The 21,077-nt window shown below is 42.4% G+C and overlaps 1 protein-coding gene across 1 annotated transcript; it reads left to right on the forward strand.

Moving 5' to 3' along the window:
- The first annotated feature begins 4,773 nt into the window (after positions 1-4,773).
- slc6a4a (solute carrier family 6 member 4a) lies at positions 4,774-17,923 on the forward strand. The gene is made up of 14 exons (XM_076144547.1): positions 4,774-4,996; positions 6,392-7,246; positions 8,764-8,898; positions 9,459-9,681; positions 11,293-11,431; positions 12,135-12,269; positions 12,369-12,472; positions 12,619-12,746; positions 12,876-12,988; positions 13,438-13,569; positions 13,979-14,078; positions 14,313-14,413; positions 15,034-15,201; positions 16,689-17,923. Exons 2-14 carry the CDS (start codon positions 6,784-6,786, stop codon positions 16,764-16,766), a joined length of 2,019 nt encoding a protein of 672 aa, XP_076000662.1. The 5' UTR covers positions 4,774-4,996; positions 6,392-6,783; the 3' UTR covers positions 16,767-17,923.
- The last annotated feature ends 3,154 nt before the right edge of the window (positions 17,924-21,077 follow it).

Raw genomic sequence — 21,077 nt, forward strand, 5'->3', positions numbered from 1 at the left:
AAACACTATGACACTGTTGACTAATCTAAATCTTATATCGATTAAAGATGGAGAGCAAACTACCTGTGTCACAATAGATACTACAGCTTCATGTGAACCATTTTAACTTGTTCTCGCTGGATGATCACAGGTGTAATGGATCATTGTTAATCATGGCTGCATTCCATTCAGGTGTGCCAGTGTCAGCGACTGGTACGGTGCTTGTTATGGTTCACTAGCCTTGCTAAATAGAATGCAGCCATAGTTAGTACCAGTTCAAATAGCAAATTATAAGTTATTGTACCTGCACTCTATACGTTTATGGATGCAGAACAAAGCAGAATGGTGAACTTCTGAACCACTCTGCCCTGATTTACAAGCCCTGACTTCAAAAATTTGTTATATGATTGTTTCTATGTCCAGCTGTTTTTGTTTTGTTTTGGATTTTTGTTTTTGCTCAGCTGTTTTTGTTTGACAGGAGGAATTAGCCTGCCCACAAGACTCTACACCTGCTCTCATTTTTCTCTTCCACTTGTTTCCCCTTCTTCCATTGTCTGTGTGTATATGTGTGTGTGTGTATATGTGTGTGTGTGTGTGTGTGGATTTGTTTGGATTTGTGTGTTTTGCAATGAGGATTAACCTAATACTTCAGTTGATGCTGATTGGAATGACGTTTAACACTTGCACAGACAAGCTTTTAACAAGAATGACAGTACAGTGTGTATGCGTGTGTGTGAGTGTGTGTGTGTGTTTGGGTGAGAGAGAGAGAGTCTGATTATATATTATTGTCAACATTACAATGAGTGTGTTGCTAGGGTCCCCCTTTTAAATCTGCATCTCTCACTCACACACACACACACACACACACACACACACACACACACACACACACACACACACACACACACACACACAATGAGGCTAAGCAGACTGACTGTACTACCTGGCAGGGTGCCTGTGGCTCAGTAGGTTGCAGGTGGCTGTAAATGGGTTAGTTAGACCAGGACACAGACAGTCTGAGACTATGGAACACACTCTCTTTCTGTCCCCGTCTCTCACACACACACGCACACACACACACACACCTCTATTTTGTATATTTTAATTTATGTGTCCTCTCTCTCATATACCTCTATGACTCTCCTATGAATATGCAACAAGGAGTCTTGGATTAGGGGCAAGGACCTTTTTGCTAAAGCTCAGTGTGTGAGTGTGTGTGAGAGATTGAGTGTGTGTAGGGGGGGTGCATGCATGCTTGAATATGTGTGTTGGTGTCTTAAGCCAGGCAGAGCAGAATACGGTCCGTCGTAAGCCTGGGCATGTGTGATTTGTGTGACTGGGTTTAGACTACACTGACAGGCAACGTCTTGGACACCAATTGACCAGACAGTCCATGTACAACAGAGGCTTTCCTGCTGCATTACTGAGGTAAGACCATCTCTGTCGTTTTACACCCCAGAGTTTCATTACCTGTTGGTTCATCGTCAGAAATACACAAGTATTTCCTCCAATCAGTCCTTACCTGTGACTTTATATATACATTTTTGTATGATGTGTGCCAAAACAAACTTTGTATGTGTGTGTATAAGACAAGGCTAAGTGACTGAGTGAAGGATTTAATATTGGACAGGATGTGTGACCTTTTTGAAGTTTTATGTATGTTTTGATGTATAAAATTCATGGATTTTGTATTAAATGAAATACAAACTATCAAAGGGGGCGTCAGCATGGTAGAGTGGTTGTCTAGAGATTGGAAGGTTCCTGAACCCTTGTAGTGCTCCTGATGTGCAGGTTGGCTCTTTACATGGTATGAACCTGCTACAGTGTATGAATGGGTGAATGTGAGGTCATTGTTAAGCGCTTTGGATGACTGTATAAGTACTGTACAGTGCATTTACCCTATCAATTGGAGCAACTTCACTAATTTCTCATTTTTTACTCTCTGTTTGGTGTTAAGGTTGCGATTTTGTAAAGGAATGTTTCATTTGGAGTGCTAAGCTATGCAGAGTGTGTTGGAGTGTGAGGATTAGTGGAGGGAAATATTTTAAGGCTGATTGTTCTGACTGTTCAACCATGAAGAGGCAAATACACGCTGATCATTTCCCCCCAAAAGAATGTATTGAGAAATGTGAGAGAACCTTACCAAGCTGTATGTGTTTCTTCTATAAATGTGATCTAAATTTGTGCAATCATTTTGTAATCACTCTTATTTAAATGTGATGATGTTGTATTTGAGCCCCTATCATCCCAGTCATGCTCACAGGAACAGCTGCTGTGATTCTTATCCAGTGGTAACAGTTGAAACTGCAGATCATGTGATGTCATTCCCTGGACCCCCCCAAAATAACAATTCAAAGCCTTTACAAAAGACATCAAGTGGTATAACAAGCTATTATATTTGTACTTTTTGCATTTATTACTGACACCGCAGTAGGAAGCAGATATCTTTTTCAGTGCATCTGCGGAGTAAGCAGTTTTCATTGGAATTGAATGGGCCTCCGTGTTTAGATTCCGTATCCACTCTTATATAGATCAATGATCAGAGAAGCCTGTAATCCACATTTAGCTGCACTTCCCTGTGGTGAAGCTCTGATTGGATGAAACAAACCCCTCTCTTGTGTATTTCTATTGAGTTGAATGTCTGACGGGTCCACGTCCCGGCTGCTTGTGTCATCACAGCACAGCAGAGGGAAGTAAGTTTCGACTTCAGGGCATGTTATCATCTATTTGTTTTGGTCTTATTTGTCCTTTGAAATGTATCAGCAATGTTTACTGTCAAGCTATGTCCTCTCTCAGTATTAGGAAGTTAAACTGTGGTCTTTCCTTCAAAGCTGAAAGTTGGAGTTACAAGTTAAGTGGTTATTTGCATTGTAAACATTTTCAGAAAAGGTATGAAAAGCTCAGTTGCAAAAACAAAGAGTTTGTTGTTTTTCTGCTATGCATCCCCCTTATCAAACAAACTGATGGCTTGAAATGGGGGGAAACAAACTATTGCCTGCAAGTGACTTGTTATATTTAGATTAGGGGCAAGGAAGACTCTACTCCATGCAGGGCCACACAGGAATAACTGAACAGCAGCCTTTATTGACGAGACACTGAAAGACACACACAATTCCAGGCAGAAGGAGCAGGAAACTCTTTCAGACGATCTAGGAAGGAAACAAAGGCAAATGGGCTGGCATACAGTATACGCTGTGGGAACTAGCGGGGAAATGGAGATCAGGTGTGCGGTTCTGGGGAGAAGAGTGACTGATTGGCCGGTGGGCGGCATGTGACAGGCAGGCGAGGGAAACAGCAACAAAGATACATCTGACATGAATCATGATGCTTCAACAAGTTGCTTGGCCAATTGTGCCGATTTTTTTCATAGGAGTTTGACATTAAATAAGTGAATTTAGTAATATATCAAACTGCAACAGCAAAGCAGAAGGTTATTGGTCGTGCACGTTCAAAGAAAGCATCCTCATTCTTTTCCACGTGAATTCAACATTCCTAGATTTTTCACTACATGGGCTCTTTTAATGCATTTTGACCTTTCCATCATTCACACACAATTCATCAAATAATCACATCTGTTCCCACCTTACTCAAGAGTAAGTGAGTACACTTGGCAAAAGCTCTCCCACTCAGTCAAACACACCATTCCTTTATTTGGCAAGAAATTGCTATAAGACCAAGTATTTCAAATGATTTATTTATATCCGAGTCAGATTAAAGACTAAAACTAAAACTTGATAAGGTTTTTTTTCTCCTTGTGGTCAGTTTCTTCACAGAGATCGTTATATAAACAGCAAAGGTTTGTTGGCTGTAATGTGGTAAATGTTAGCCAAAGGAGTCCAAATGAACTTAGGAATAGCCTGGAGGTTTCCAAACAGACTCTCATACAAACCCTGCTGCCCTTTTGGGATTTCAGAAGAGAGAACTCAGATAAGCTGTTATATTGGTTAATGATTAGAACAGTAACAGGGTCCATCATGTAAATACCTCTTATTCACCCGTGTGATCGTAAATGTGTGTAAGAGAGTAACTGCATGCTGTCAGTAGCAGCAGTTTAAGTTCTCTGTTACTGTTACATCCTAAATGTCTTCATTTAAACTGCATACACGGTTGTTATGTGCAACAAGTCTTAAATCAAAAAGCCTGTGGGAGTATTAAAGAGGAAATACACACAGACCCTGGAGCTTCCCTGCACTGCCACAGCCTGGGACTGAGTACGTGCAGTGTGATGATTCAGGGATTCAAACCCTCAAACTTTCTGCATCAAAACCTTACTATGCCAACTAAGCAAATGCAGTGGTGGATATGTTTGGTGGACAGAAGTGTTTCTATTTAATTGACGATGCAAAGATGGACATCTGTGAAAGTAGACTAATTCCATACAAACAAACAAACTGTGTGCGTGCGTGCGTGCGTGCGTGCGTGCGTGCGTGCGTGCGTGCGTGCGTGCGTGCGTGTGTGTGCGTGCGTGTGTGTGCGTGTGTGTGTGTGTGTGTGTGTGTGTGTGTGTGTGTGTGTGTGTGCGTGTGCGTGTGTGTGGGCGCATGTGTATACGTTTTAGTGATACTTCTCTCACCCACCAAACTTCAAAGTTTGCTTGTTCGTGTTGGGATAAATATTTCCCTGTTTGTCTGAGCGCCTGTATCAATGCATCCATCTCTCATGTGACTGGATGGTCTGTGCGTCTCTGAATGTGGCATGTGCGGAAACGTGTGTGGCTGCAAGGCAGTGAGAGAGGGACAAAAAGGGAGAGAGAGAGAGAGAAAGAGAGAGAGAGGGGGGGGAGAGAGAGAGAGAGAGAGAGAGAGGGAAATGAGAGGGTCTGAGAGCTCAATGGGCAAACACCGTGTCCTGATGTGCTAGTGGCTGCTGCTTCCCTCGGCAAGTTTTCGTAATAACACAGGATTCTTTAAGTTTGGGGCAGAACTTTCTTTCTGCTGCTGCTGCTGCTGCTGCTGCTTATATGTTGTAGGCACATATCTAAAAGCTGCTTGTTGTCCTCATTTTTCATCTCATAAAGGTAATGTATATGATGCATGAGGCTAGTGATAAGATATGTTTATTTATTATTATGTTTGTGCTTTTTCTTGAGATTCTTGTGAGTTTTTAGTATGTTAAAAACATTACCATGGCAACTGAAGATTTGTCTAAACCTTTATGAAAAGTTAATGAAGATAGACAAATGTTTCATATTTCAGTAATGTTGATCTTCTTTTGTAATGTTTATTTTATTTGAGCATGTGGTTAGATGTAAATCTAAGCGGTTACTCCTATTGTGTGATAGCTGTTACTATATGTGTGTCTTGTGTTGTCTTGAGTAAACGGGCAACTGCAGGGGAGAGCAGAACATTATTAATATTCATGCTTCTTCATGATTGAAAGTATTCACATAGTTCAGTTCTTATTGTGTCTTAAAGTATTTTGTCAGAGCAGAAGTAGTGTATTGTAGTGTGAGTCTGAAGGACGGGAGCTGGAGATGAGAACGAAGAGCCTGGAAGTGCTTTCAGGATTTAAACATGTACTGTGTTAAAAAAGGTTTTTGGAAAATGGGAGTTTAATCAGTGTTTGTTGCTGCGCTGCGTTCAGATACAGGACAGACTCTTGGCTGCACGCTGGTCAGTTTGTGGAGAGGAGTACATTTCTTAAAGTGCAGTCGTTCTTAATCAAGATAATAACATTCTATGTAAATTTGCTCTTCCTACATTCTGACTTCTATTTGCAGTTGGGCAAAGACTTGTAAACAATCTAATCTAAATGTCACATAGTGGGGTTTCAAATTCAAATTGTTTTCTGCAGTTTGCACTTAGAATTTGAATATTGTAAATTTTGAAATATTTGCTATTTTGTCTATTACTTATTGACCTAATTTGATGGAGGTCACTGCAGAAAACACAGTTGCTCTCAAAGAATATTACTTCACACAAATGAATTGTACTTTAATAAAAATAAGTTCAACCACCATCACCAACCCTTGAGCAAAATTCTATATTCAAATTTGTTTTACAACTCGTTGTTTGCTTATTTCTCCCCCCTAAAGCTAATAAGAACAAATTGACTCAAGTAAATAACTGCAGGAGAAACTTGTGTTTTCATGTTTGAAATGATTGTCAGTTCTCCGCAGGCTCCTCTTCTTTATTGTTGGCTTTCAAATTCTTGCTTGTGAGTGTATATATACTCTCATTTCTCCTCATTCCGTGGTTTCGATCAGATAAGAAAAATAAGTATATGTCTCTCTTAATATCAGTTTGAGCTCAGAAAGATTTGACTTTGTGGTCACATGTGCGATGAGCTCGAATGCTCTTTCCGAAATTGTGTATCATTGTCCTGTTTTCTAGGTTTGAAGCATGCAGAAAGACACTCATTTTTTATAATGGTTTCAAACAGAAGTAACAAAGTGTTTATGTTTGTGTTGCAGTTTGTCTCGCACCACAGTCCCATCACTGAGTGTCTCCAAGGGCGAGCAATTCGTGGAGAAGATCCAAGATTCTCGTAATTGCTCTGCTGGAACATCCTGTTCCAAATATCGCTCTCCTGCCCTGCACGTCGCTCTGTCTGTTCTCTACTCAATCAACTTTGTCCCCTCTCTGCCCCGTCACCCCACGTCTCCTTCACCTGCCTTCAAATAGAAATGTCCCATTTTTGCTAAACTTGTCCTCTATAGTAATTAAACCAATTCCATCTTCCTCTGAGCCTTCTGGTCCCCTGATGGGCCCCATATCAGACAGCAGTGCCGCATTGCCTTCATCATCACTGAGAACCTCTCTCCTCCCGTAAGTGCCTCACCAACGCCAACTTCCACTCAACACAATGGAGACGAAAGACATGATGATGACGAGCATGTTGAAAATGGATGGAGAGGAGAATGAGGGAGAGAGAGACAAAGGGAAAGAGGAAGAGGAGGAGGGAGAAGAGAAAGAAAAAAGTAGACTAATGCTGGCCGATGGGCTTGCGGAGAAAGGACCCAAATCCCAGACCCCCGGCTCTGGACAGCAGGTGTCCAATGGCTTCACCACGTCCACCCCTCAGAGCCCCGGGGAGGAGACACATACTGGAGCCTGCTCTGGGGGTACAGCCTCTGTGCCCGGAGCGGGGACTGGGTCCTCCGTGCCACTTGGGGAACTCAGGACTCTGGTGGTCCAACAAACCAGTTTGGAGAGGCCCAGAGAGACCTGGAACAAGAAGATGGACTTCCTACTCTCTGTGATTGGCTATGCTGTGGACCTGGGAAATGTGTGGCGCTTTCCTTACATCTGCTACCAGAATGGAGGAGGTGAGGAGATAAAAGAGGTGTAGGGCAGTGAAACTGTGCAAGAAAGAAGAGATATGGGTGGAGATGGAGAATAAGAATAAGAAGGATAAGCCATTTGTGAGGAAAGGTCATAGGTTCATAGGATTGTCAACCTGAAATCAGTGTGTTTCACCTTCACTTCAGCCTTCTGCCTTCTGTAAATGAGGAGCTCACTCTGAAATCAAATTCCCCTGAACTCCCTGCAATGATTATAAAACACGACATCACAATAATTGAAAAGTGAACATACGTAGCCGCAGAAAGAATTTGTTAGGTACGCCACATTACTGCTCTATATGTTCCACATTAGCAGATTGGATGGAGAAAGGATCTCTGGTCCAGCCTAATGTCTCAAGGCACAGACCTTCGCTGTGAGCAAGGCTGTAGTTCAGTTCAGAGTTAATTGTAATTCTTTACACTTGAGCTCATGTCTTACACAAGCTGAGGCACCAAAAAAAAAACAGGGAGCGTCTGCTTACACAAAGTCTGTTTGTGCTGCCCGTGTGCGCCGTTACTACACAATCTTCACCTAGCGGCAAACAGGCCTCCCTTTGTACATTTATTGAATTTGCAATAATAAAATCTTTGCAATTTCCTGTGTTCTGTGTGTGCGTCCCGCCAAGCGAGGTAGAGATGGGGACAGGGAGACACTTGATAGAGGCAACAGTATTAATTGTGGTTTTTATGAGAACCCCGTCAGTCTCTTTCTCCTTGCTTAATAACCTGTCTCCCAGGCAGCTGCTCAATCAACTCTTATCTTTAGCTTTGGTGTCACAAAGAGAGACAGGCGCACATGTACACGCCAACCCGCACACACACACACACAGGCAAAATAAATCGATAATCAGATGGAAGAAGGAGAAGAAGCAGAGAGAAAGAAAGAGAGAGATTTGTTATCAAACTCAGCATGTGGCGTTGAAGGGTCCAAGGATCTGGCTGCCATCCTGCTTCTCCTCTGCTCCTAAGAGTCCAGCCTTTAATTCTCCTTTCATCACTCCTGCATGTTTTCATCTCACAGGGTAGAAATGAGAGCTCAGGAGTCGTGTTTCCTCGCTTGGCAATAGCAAAGCCAACACTGCAGCTGTTGAATTTGTCATTTGTCAGATTTTATACAGGATTTCTTTGTATGTTTTCCATTTAGCACATTCAATGCAGAGTGATATGAAACAGGCAAAGCTGATATTGTTGTTTTCCAGTGGACTCTGGTTGTGTAAATTACACAGCACTTACACTAAACTGTGGGATTTAGATTGTGTATAGTGTAATTTCATGTTCATCACTGTAAATAATTTAGAGCACTGCTGCGATTACAGCTGAAGAGTGAATAAGAAGCGTTTCTCCTGAGTCTAATTTACTTTTTACTATTACTCCCTAACTCTCTTTCCCTTCCAATTACTCTCCTCTCATTGTCCCGCTGTTTCACCTTCTATTCTGGGTTATTGCTCTCAATGGCACTCTTGTCTTCCCCTACTCGCCCCCACACTATTCCTCTTTCTCAGGTGCGTTTTTGCTGCCCTACCTGTTGATGGCGATGTTCGGAGGTGTGCCTCTATTCTACATGGAGCTCGCCCTCGGCCAGTACCACCGCAGCGGTTGCATTTCTATCTGGAAGCACATCTGCCCCATTTTTAAAGGTAAGCAGGAGAGGAGGAGAGCAGAACAGACAGAGGAGTTGGAGAAAGACACTCTTACTCACTGAAAAACTGGGAATGAGAGCACAGAAAATACTTTCTGATGATGAAGGGCAGACAGCAGGAGAGACGGCTCATTTAACTTCCTTGACCCCGTCGGCACATTTACCCTTGAAGAGCATCACTAGCTCCTTGTAAGCGTAGTGAGATGCTCACACTCTCTGTTATGGTAATTGTCACATTTCCATGCCAAATGCCAGCTGCTCCGAAATCTGATGGTATGTAAATTGTTGTTGTTCAGAAATGTCACCCACACACACGCCCAAGAGCGACTTGAATCAACTAAAACACCGCTGATCGCCCTGTGAGATCTCTGAGTGACTGAGTGGTGTCAAATACCTTAAAACAGAACGGAGATGGGAGGAATCTCGTCATTTCTTTCATTCTTACTTACTCTTCTTGAATTATTGTGCCTTTCCTCTCTCTTTTCCTCTCTGTGATTGTATAAAAGCTCTAATACCTCTTTCCCCCCCCTACAATCCCCTTCTCCTCCTCTCATGCAGGGATAGGCTTTGCCATCTTTTTCATCGACCTCTACGTATCCTTCTACTACAACACCATCATGGCCTGGGCTTTGTATTACCTAATGTCTTCATTCCAGGCCGTCCTGCCCTGGGCCACTTGCACCAACAGCTGGAACACCGCCAACTGTAACCAGTACATGTCCACCGACAGCAACGTCACCTGGTCCAACCTCTCCATCTCCCCTGCCGAGGAGTTCTATACGTAAGTGCATGTAAGTTGGATGTAGATGGATAAGGGGAAGCGTCGAATGAAGGAGGGAGGACGACTTTTACGACAGTTATCACAGGCTTTAGTCAGATCTACGAGCATTTCAGGCCCTATTCTAAAAAAAATCCTCTTTTCAGTGTTTTGGCAGTGGAGCTTCTTTGTAGTTGAGAGTATGAATCACTTGTGTTTGCCGGGGAGAGAAGAAAATGTATCATATTCTCACTAATAGTACAGATTAGACATTAGAAAACAAAGGAGAAACATCAGTGTTCCTCCTGTGAAGTAGTGAATATAGTTGTTAACTAGACTAGTACAACTAACTAACTAGTACATGCACATAATATGAAGTTAGTTAGAATTTCAAACAATATTCATATGTTGTGAGACAGACTGTCCCCAAGATTCCCCTTTTGAGTGAGTTTGTACAAAGTTAAGTCGAGATACAAGTGCAACATCTGCTTCCAGTATCTCAACAATCAAACATCTGTTGCAGTAACTTGATAGAAGATAGATAAGATCTCAGTAAATGCACTCAAAAAAACTTAAATGTCAACTATTAAGTGAGTTCAAGGAGGATGTGGAGATCCAGAGAGTAAAAATAAAATAGGGGAATCGTGTTCCCAGATTGCTTCCAGCAGTTGAAAATGTGCTTTTATTCCGACAAAGTGATTTCTGAGAAGCTACCTGACTCTTCCACAGAGACGTGCAGTACAGTAAAGGAAAGGTCTTGTCATGGAACTTAACACCAGGGCTGTGTTGAAAACAATGTCCATCTTGTTCTCAAGTACCTGGGGACAGTCCTTGGTGTTTCCTAAATGTCTCCTGGCTCAGTCTTATCTGCTGCTCACTAGACCGTATCTATCTGTCGTTCTCTGAACCACATTCAGGGTTCATCCGTGGTTGACTTTTCCTAATACAAGTTTAGTAACAAATTCCACAACTCAGCCTGGCGCCAGAATTTCCTGTTTTCAACATAAATCACGTCTCTCTTTTCTTTTTTATAGTTGGAGCTCTGTGTGCTTCTCTAACCTGTGCCCAGATGTTAACTCCACTCTTCACTTCACAGCTTATTTTTGCTCTGTGTTTTTTTTTATAAACTTTGTTTATAGATGTAGATTTGCTCTAAAGTTTGGTGATTTTAATTTAATATCTGTATCTGTTTTTCCTTAATCATATTACTTCTTTTTATTTATTACCGATCATTTCTTTTGTTTGTTTGTCAAGGGATTTCTTGCATATTGGACAAACATTTATTTTGCACCTTATATTTTCTCCTCTTTGAATCCCTTCTCACTTTCTTGATTGTGTAATTCTTGCCATTGCATCACATCCTTCCTTCAATTCTGTACTTCTACTGCTCCTCTCCTCACATCCACATCTCCTTCCATTTGATCTTTTTCCTCCACTTGCCTGTGTGGGCCTATCTGATCCCTGTCCTTATTTGTTTTTCACAATCTCCCTTGTCTCCTGTATTCTTGTCCACTTCATTCTTCTTCTTCTCTTCCGGAATCTCCTGTCGTCATCATGTTTTCTCCTGTTGCTCCCTCTTGGCATCCCGTTCAACATCTCCCTTACGTCCCCTCCCGCCCTTCCTCCTCCCTGTAGTCGCCAGGTGCTGCAGGTCCACCTTTCCCCGGGTCTTCACGACCTGGGATCTCTCAGCTGGCAGCTGGCCCTCTGCCTGCTCTTCATCTTCACCATCGTCTACTTCAGCATCTGGAAGGGAGTCAAGACATCTGGAAAGGCAAGCAAGGGGACACTGAGGGGAGGCGTAATGGGTGGTTAGTTGTAGGCGAGAGTGGATGGATAGAAGTATGGACACAGGGAGACAGAGAACAGGATTATTGATGACGCTGCTGTCAGTTCCTCTTCATCGTTAGTTTCTGTTGCAGCCTCATACGTTTCTTGCTACTCCTCCATTTCGCCAGGCAGGATGAGTACTGGAAAGTAGCAAAGAAAGGCTGCAAGAAGATGAGAAGATAAGAAAATGCTCTACTTCCTCCTCCCCCTTTCCAATTTCCATCAAGGATCATAAATGTTTCATCTCATCTTCATATTACCATTTGTGGTAAAGTGCAAATGAGTCAGGTTGCTCCCATAGTGTGTCTTTGTGAGGACATACGACCCTGGTCTGTGGGGAAATGTGGACGGGACACTGGGTCGAGGGAGAAAGTTAGGAATTTTAATGAGAAGTCAAAGAAGCAGGAGAGGGAAAAGACATGTGGATGACAGAATAAACCAAGAAAGAAGCATGTGGGCGGGGCTTCGTTCTCTCCACTCCCTAATCTGTGGTGGTCTTTGTAAACCTGATCTTATCTGTCAGTCATTACTACTCCATTTTGAGACCATATTTAAAAAGTGTTCCACATAAATCTAAAACAGCATAAACTGCCTTTATTTGCTGAATGAATTGAATGAATGAAATAATGTTTTTCTCTGTGTTTTAGGTGGTTTGGGTGACTGCTACTTTCCCATATTTGGTCCTCTTGGTGCTGCTGATCCGTGGGGCCACTCTGCCAGGGGCCTGGAGAGGCGTCGTCTTCTATCTCAAACCAGACTGGCAGAAGCTGCTTAGCACTAGTGTATGTGATTGGGTGCTATATAACAAGATATTCCGTGTTTCTATGATCTAAAAACTGACAAACATTGTCACATCTTGTTGTGTTGTTGCTCTTTCTTAGGTGTGGATTGATGCAGCTGCTCAGATCTTCTTCTCTCTCGGTCCAGGGTTCGGCGTGCTTCTCGCCTTTGCCAGCTACAACCCTTTTCACAACAATTGTTTCAGGTGAGAATTACAGACTTTCTCAAACTGTTGGAATTCTATGACATGGTTCAAGACCGTGCTGCTTCAAGGTCTATTCACCGCCAAAATTACAGACAGATAACTAACTTCCCTAACTTCCCAAATGTCTCCTCCCCCCCCCCACCCAGAGATGCAATGATCACCAGCTCGATAAACTGTCTCACTAGTTTCCTGTCTGGATTTGTCATCTTCACCGTGTTGGGTTATATGGCAGAGATGAGGCAACAGGATGTGGACACTGTGGCCAAGGATGCCGGTAAAGGAGCGAACCGACACATTTACCAAACTATAATTTGACTTGATTTAGCTCACATATTAAAGCACAAAGCACATTGTTTGTCGTTTTACATATTTCTCTCTCTCTCTCTAACTCTTTTCTCTTCAGGCCCCAGTCTACTCTTTATCATTTATGCAGAAGCCATAGCAAACATGCCTGCTGCCACCTTCTTCGCCATCATCTTCTTCCTTATGATCATAATGTTGGGTCTGGATAGCACGGTTAGTCAGCAACAGTCAACAAAAACAATATGATCGGACTCTGATGTCGGTGTTGCGTTGTGATCTTGTATCCGCGTGCCTTATCTGCTCCGAGGCATCCAGCTGGACAGAATTCTAAGGCTCTTATCATGTTGCTGATAATCTATGTCGAATCAGTGTTGGTGTTGCTGTGCTCCTCCTTTCTATGACTGAGGATATTATTGCAAACCCTGTTGGTGTACATGATTTTTGTTTTGTTTGATGGAGCGTTTCTCCTCATATTTTTCCTCTTTCTTCAATAGCTGTATAGATGACTGAGGGAACGGTTGTATTAGGGCTTGTTTAGACTCCACAGTGTTTGATTGCTGTCTTTTCATATTTATAAAGATATGTTTGGTTGATGTCTTCAGTATATTAAGTCAAGATATGTCCCCTTTTCAGTCTCCTTTCCTGCTGGTCTCCTCCTTCAGTTTGCAGGTTTGGAGGGCATGGTCACGGCTATGCTGGATGAATTCCCCGATCTCCTGGCTAAGAGGCGAGAGAAGCTTGTCTTTGTCCTGGTGTGTATCTGCTACCTTGGGGCTCTCACCACGATCACATATGTAAGTCAAGCCAACCTACAAGCTGATAAGAAAACAATATCTATTACAAATTATTGATATGACAGTGTGATGAGGAGCAGTATCCACTCAAATCAAAATGATTGTTGCCTGAAGTGATTTTTTTGTTGCTGTGATTCCAAAATTCCCAGATTGTAAAGTTTGATTCATAATAAGTCGTCAAAGTTGTCTCCTGGAATTCACTTAATGTGTATAATTTCTGACTGCTATGGATCAGTTGACCCATTAGATGACAGGTCACAGAATACACCTGATCATGCTGGGTTGCAATGTTGCTGTCTAGGCCTGGGGAAGACTAAATAATTGACAACAAATTAACAAATATGTCCAGTAACCTCACACTGTTGAAACTTGTCTCGTCTGTCTCCTCTGTTTCCTCTGTCTCTGTCAGGGAGGTGCCTTTGTGGTGAAGTTGTTTGAGGAATACGCTACAGGCCCTGCAGTCATCACTGTGGTCCTGCTCGAAGTTGTCGCCGTTTCCTGGTTCTATGGTAAACGCTGGCGGTGATAGTAGATCGTACTGATATGACAGTAGTGGTGGCAAGCAAGTTGTTTTAACAATATGACTGAAAATAAGTCACGTTCTGATGTGAATGACTTCCATTCACTGGAGTTGCATAATACAAAATGTCCGATTGGTTTATTTAACATTCTTTCCCGTCAAGCACAATCCTGACATTATGGATTATGGGTTTACTGTCTCTGTCCTCATTGACGTCTTCCAGGTACCAACCGTTTCTGCAATGACGTCAAATCCATGCTTGGTTTCTACCCGGGCTTATTCTGGAGAGTCTGCTGGGTGGCCATCTGCCCCATCTTTCTGATGGTGAGGTTCATACACCGACACACACACATGTACAGACACATACAAGTCCTCCCTGAGAATTGGACAGCAGTTGGGGAAGAGGCGCACATTGAGATAAGATGTGCCAGCACAGATGCATATGTGGGTTACAAGGTAGTAAGTAAGTAAATGAACAACTTTTGCTTCTATGGAGTTTTACTTTTAAACCCATGAAATAATAGTTGACTTAATGGATGTCACATTTGAACTTGCACTCACTAGCCAGTGTTGTTACCAGCTGCTCCAGTTGTGACAAACGTTTTGGGAAAAAATGGAATGTAAACTCCAATAACTACATGAAGAATGCCTCATCTGCAATAATACAATTTATTTTACCACAATGGAGTGCAATCATTTTCCCAATTTCACTTCTATCATGTAGATGTTGGCCAGATACATTTCTAACTGTGTGTGTGTTTAAACAATGCATAACATGGGCACATAGATGACTCAGTCCAACCAGCCATGCTTTTGTTTGAAGTTAAACTGCAGTGTGAGTGTGAAGCTGTGATAGATAGCATGGATGGATACAATAGTCTCTTTATGCCAACGTGTGATTCTTGTAATAACGGACGGCTGCATTTGTTCATCCCTGTGTCCAGTTCATCATCATCAGTTTCCTGGCCTTCCCACCAGACATTAAGTTGTTTGACTACCAATATGAACCCTGGACCACCGTCCTGGGCTACTGCATTGGTGTCTCCTCATTCATCTGCGTGCCTACTTACATGGTCTTCTACCTGATCCGGGCCAAGGGCACATTTAAACAGGTACCTCCTCTCCTCTCCTTCGTCCTCTGACTCTTCTTTTTGTCCTCTCTTACACCCTGGCACCTCTCCAGAAAGAGGGTTGTCTCTGGTCCATTTGTGTATCTTCCTGACATTTCTCATGCACTGTCAGGGTCCACCGCTCTGCTGTGAACAGGTGACTAGAGATCAGGATCAAAGGAGAAAAGAGGAGATGCAGGCCAGAGATTAGCAAGACCCCTCACACCTCTAAGACCTCTTTAATCTCTCACACACGTTCAGTTATGCATGTACGCTCAAATGAAATGTAACAACAGAAATGCCGCCTGCCAGGAACGACTTTCCGAGCGCACATACTGTATACACCTACAACATTGGTGCCCTGCTGTACAGAATGCCCGCTGTCTGTGGTGCTGAACACCATGGCCATAGTAAACACTAAGTCATGGGGGCCCAATTCAAGCAAACATACATGAAAAAATGATATTGATACGTATATTTATGATTTCAAAGCTTATCCCCAATACCTGCTTCAACCTGAGAGCACATCTGAATGTATTTTGAACTCAAAATGTGGCCTTTTCTCCAGGCTGATGCTGTCTAAAATATGATGCGTGCGAAGATTGCGTGAGAGCAAAGAAGCCTCAGTTTGACCACCTGCCTCTGCTGGGCTGCTTGTATTATGAAACCTTCAGAGAACAGGAACAGATCATTTGTAGTATCTTCATCTTTGGCTGCAACTTAAACAGCTTCAGCTCCTTACCGTATCTTTAGTATCTTTAGTATTTTTATTATTGGTATTGTTTTGTGTGTGAACAGATGACAGGAGGGAGAAATTACCAGAGAGACACGTAATCAGACCCTATTTGGCTGTTGTATACTATCGTACACTATTGACAATAGTCATAGTCTACATTGTGCGCACTGCACAATGCCACTGACACACACTGTCAACACACGAGGTGTGTTTTGCATGTGTGTGTGTGTGTGTGTGTACGTGTGGGAGAGATAGCATCTGTTTAAGTAGTGGGGCAGAGTGAGGTCAAACTGTTCTCCCGTTACAGTAACGAGTCTGAGGTTTGTGTGTTTGTGATCTCGACGGGGTTTTTTTTTTTGTTCTCTCTTCTTGCTCCAGCACATTTTTGTGGCAGACAATGTTTTGATCGAGTTTGCTGCGTTTGAGACATAACATGGACTCATACTGAAACGGTACATGGGACACTACAAATTCAACATAGGCCGACCTCACCAACCTTTTGTTGTGATAAATTACCCCAAGGTATTATGAGCGCTGCTGCCTGCCACTCACCCAAACTCATTCAGAGGCAAAAGGCTGTATAAGAAAACTTTGACCTATTTTGTGTTAATTTATGTTTTTCTTTTCGAATTGTTTGCCCATTTCTGTTTCAACTAGTAGATGTATCAATCTCTCTCTCTCTCTCTCTCTCTCTCTCTCTCTCTCTCTCTCTCTCTCTCTCTCTCTCTCTCTCTCTCTCTCTCTCCATTCACAGCGCCTGTTAAAGAGCATCACCCCAGTGCCCAGCCGCAATGAAGGACACACAGACTTTATTGTCACAAATGCAGTCTGACCAAGCCCGGACACCAAGAAGGCGTCACTATAACTACCTAAAGCGCCCTCCTCTGGACACACTGCAAAACTACAGGACAAGGGGCTACCATACACCAACTTTGCCTCTTCATACATCACCTTACGTTTGTTCTCTTTTCTCGTTGCCAAATCTCGAAATTGTGACCACAGTGGCTTTGTTCAGATCGGTCGGGTCAGTTTGGTTCTGAGCATGTTTTGTGGTGTAACTTGCCCAGTTTGACTATCTCCAGTGCCCGCTCATTCTCCCACCTCTTGTTTGAATGGAGAAGCCATTTGTGACGCATTTTATACAATGAGATAAAGTACAATGCATGCTGTGTTCGTTTTGACATTTAACCATGTCACCCAAACTCTGAGTACTGCTGATCAAATGACCCATCAGCCTACATGCTGAAAGAGCTCCATATCCATAACCACATATTTGTTTTAGTTGGTGTAGTAATTAGATTTCAATCCAGTCTCACTTGTTGGATTGGTATTTTTAAGTTAAGGATTCATATATGTAGCAAAATTCAGGTATCTTTTTACATCTGTTACTGAAGCCAAATATATGAAACAATTATGTTCCTATTTTTTTACTGATATTCCAATGTTGATGTTGACTGTCTGTCTATGTTTATTTAATGGCTTCTTGGATGAAAGAGACATTTGCAATGAGTTCCTTACACTGTGACAAACTGTGTGGTATTTACATTAATGTCTGTGTGTGTGTGTGTGTGTGTGTGTGTGTGTGTTAAAGAGAGAGTGTTGTAATGTCCAGTAGCTTGAATAGATCATAGACGAAACAAACAATGTGCATTCATCATATTTTTCAAGAAGTATATTTATTTGACAATATCTTGATCTTCTGAGCTTAGTTACTGTCACATACATTGAAGTGACTTAAGCGCTGATGATCATTGATTATTCACACTCTGATCATAACAGAAACCAAATATGGATCAGAAAATAATATCATCATAGTCTGAAAAACGACATTACTGCTCTTTACTTTTTACCAAATATTGGTGTGGGTGTGTGTCTGTGATAGAGAGCGTCAGTGAGTGTGTTTGTTTAGGAGCAGAAGTCGAAATATGGCGAGTACTGTACATCTACATGTGTATTTACTATAGTCTGGTATTCTGGTATTGGTGTAATCTACTTTGTGAAAAATGGTCTCCTATCTTCAAGGAAGTTGTGTGAGGTGTGTGTGTGTGTGTGTGTGGGCGTGGGTGTGGGTGTGTGTGTGTGTGTGTGTGTGTGTGTGTGTGTGTATGTGTGTGTGTGTGTGTGTGTGTGTGTGTGTGTGTGTGTGTGTGTGTGTGTGCGCACTTGACAGAATCGGTAGAGGTGTTCAGCCCCTGTATGTGTGCATGCTGTGATGCATGTGTATACTGTACTTCAAACCTGTGAGTGTGTGTGTATGTGTGTGTGGGTGTGTGTGTGTGTCTATAATGTGATCTCCTGTTGTCTTGTTAAATGCCAAAATATCTTCTGAAGGAAGTAATCTTCCTTTTGCTTATCTCTTGTACCTCTTAAGGTTACGTAAGCCCTATGTATGTCAATAAAAGACTGTATGAATAAATATGCCTGTATAGAATAAAGACATATAAAAATATATATGAAATAACAGTTAATAAAGATATATGGAAAGAAATACCTCCAGCAGCTCCAGCAGTTTCTTTGTTTCTGACGTTTAAGTGTTTCACATTATATAAGACCGAAGATAAATCATCACAGTTGCACCTTGTTTGTCAGATAGGTCAAATGAAAATGTGTCAAGTGAGTGAAAGAAGAGTGGAACACACTGTGAGGCACATCCAGATCAGAATATGCATAAAGGAATATGTTTTGCATTTCCCTGACATTGTAAGATTCAACTCAAATTCAAATCTATGGTACACACCCGGTTTAATAGAGGATATCTATCTATCTAAGTCTGGCATATGAATTAATAGCTGATTGTTGGGCCTTACAGCAGAGGTCTGTGTAAATCTAGTATCTTGTTGAATGCACTATAAGGTCAACACAAAATAACACTGCAATAAAAGATACACATGCATAAGACTGTATGCCATACACACAGCATCCTGTCTTGAGAATCCAGCAACAAATTGGCTCATCTGTCCTGTGGATGCTTATATAAATAAGTGCTGACAGTCAAATGAAATATTAAAAAAAAAAAGGCTGAATAAATGCACACGTCACTGTTTACTAGGTGACTCCATACCAAACTGCCTGCTTTGATTTAATGTACAACCCGTGTGAAATAACATCTGGCATGCACAAACACTCAGTTTAGTGATTTATTGAAAAGCATGTTTGTAGAATGGATTGATTAATTTAAAAGTGGACTGACAACACTGTGAAACGAGTCTCAGCGTGATCAAAGGCTTCAGCAGGGGTGAGCTCATCTGTTGCTCCGAGCCTCTTAAAGCTCTGGCTGTCCCGAGCTGTTGGGAGAATCATTGTTTCTCTGTCAATCTGCAGACGTGGGTGTGCGAGTACATGTGTGCGCAATATGATGCTTTCTTGTCATTGTGTATTAATCCTGCATCTGAAACCTGCAGTGTGCAGCTTCAGGATACATTATTATGTTCACACACACACACACACAAACACACGCACACACACACACACACACACACACACACACACACACACGAGGGAAAGAGAGAGTAAGGGTGAAACTGATGTCAGTACTGCTCTGCAGACAATGTAGAACAGATGTGCAGCCATATGCAGTGAACACATCTCAAGGTAATTCAATCAGACTTTGAACGGTGATCTCACGTTTACACATTATTAATTATTTCCTGCTGGTTTGTAAATACTTCAAATCCAAATCACCACTTTCTTGGACATGTACATAATCATGTGTATGCACGCACTGCATGAATCAGGGGGCTCTCTTATGTAAGTGTGTGTCTGTGTGTGTGTGTGTGAACGTGTGTGTGTGTGTGTGTGTGTGTGTGTGTGTGTGTGTGTGTGTGTGTGTGCACGTACTTTATTGTGGCAATTTCCTCTCAACGCCCATCCCCTGACTGATGGACCCATCTTGTGTTCTCTACGGGACATTATCGCAGCAGATCTATATTAAACAGCACAGCGGAGCCGACGTATCCTTCCACCTGTGCCGTAGCTGTCATCTCTGCATCTGCCTGGCTGCTCCTCGCACTTATCGGGTGTCTATCAAGACCTCCAGCTCATTTCATCTCTCTTTCCAAATCTCACATCATCTTCTTTTTTTCCTCTTATATTATTAATGTGAGCGAGCCAGCCTGGCCTGGGCTCTGCGTTTGTGTGAGAATGTGTGCGTTCTACTCTTATTTTGACTTCCACTGGCTGTCATTCATTCTGAGAGGCGGCTGGTGGATTTAGTTGGACCTGGCGCAGTGAGATCTCTTCCATATTCCACTTTCCAAAGAGCGGCTCAGTTTGACATATCTTTCAACATCCTTTCTGTCCGTCTCCCGCTCAGCTGTTGATGTAAATATTTTTTGACAGGAATCCAACGGGGTCACTGGGTTTTTTTCCTCTGACAGAAGATTCTTGGCATTTACCTCGCTCCCGCTCACCGTCTGTCCTCTGCCCGTCTCTCCATTTTCTCCCTCACCCGGCCTCTCCGCTGATCCCCAGATAGTGCCACTGCCTCTGAGGAACAGGAAATGAAAGTCTCTTTTTCCTCCAATCCCTCGCGCCTTCCCTTTATCAGACCGAAACCTTGATTCCCAACAGAGGCTGTCTCTCACTCCCCTTATGAACTCATTTTGCACGAAGGGGAGAATACCATCTTATCTCTGCAGAGGAGGCCCCTCTTCTCTTTCACACGCATCCTCTCCTCACTCCTGCCTTCTTAGATCATATTATTGTTGCCAAGATACACAGAGGGGTCGCTGATCTGTTGTCTTCTCATTACAGGTGTGACGATGAGAAACAGCAAGAGAATGGGAAGATCTTCATTAGAAACTGATGTATTTAAACCTATTAAATTACAAGTTTCATATCAAATTACCACCAGCAATTAGTGAGATATAGAATAGAATACCAATAGAATAGAATAGAATACAAAATATACTCTGATGATAGGTAATCAGAGACATTTTATGATGTCTCAGATGATCAACAGCAGTATGACATCAACAATGCAAGTTTAATGACAATAAAGTTCTTTATGTCCACCTGAGGCATCTTTAAAGGCTCTGCACACACACACACAGAACACCTACACACTCATCACACCTCTTCTCAGGATTGTGTGGTCATAAACCGATTGTGTGTGATGGATGTGTCTTCACGCTCCTGATAGGTT

This window comes from Genypterus blacodes, unplaced genomic scaffold, assembly GCF_046128005.1.
Source record: "Genypterus blacodes isolate CSIRO-AG114 ecotype Tasmania unplaced genomic scaffold, CSIRO-AGI_Gbla_v1 ptg000003l_1, whole genome shotgun sequence".
NCBI classification, from domain to species: domain Eukaryota; kingdom Metazoa; phylum Chordata; class Actinopteri; order Ophidiiformes; family Ophidiidae; genus Genypterus; species Genypterus blacodes.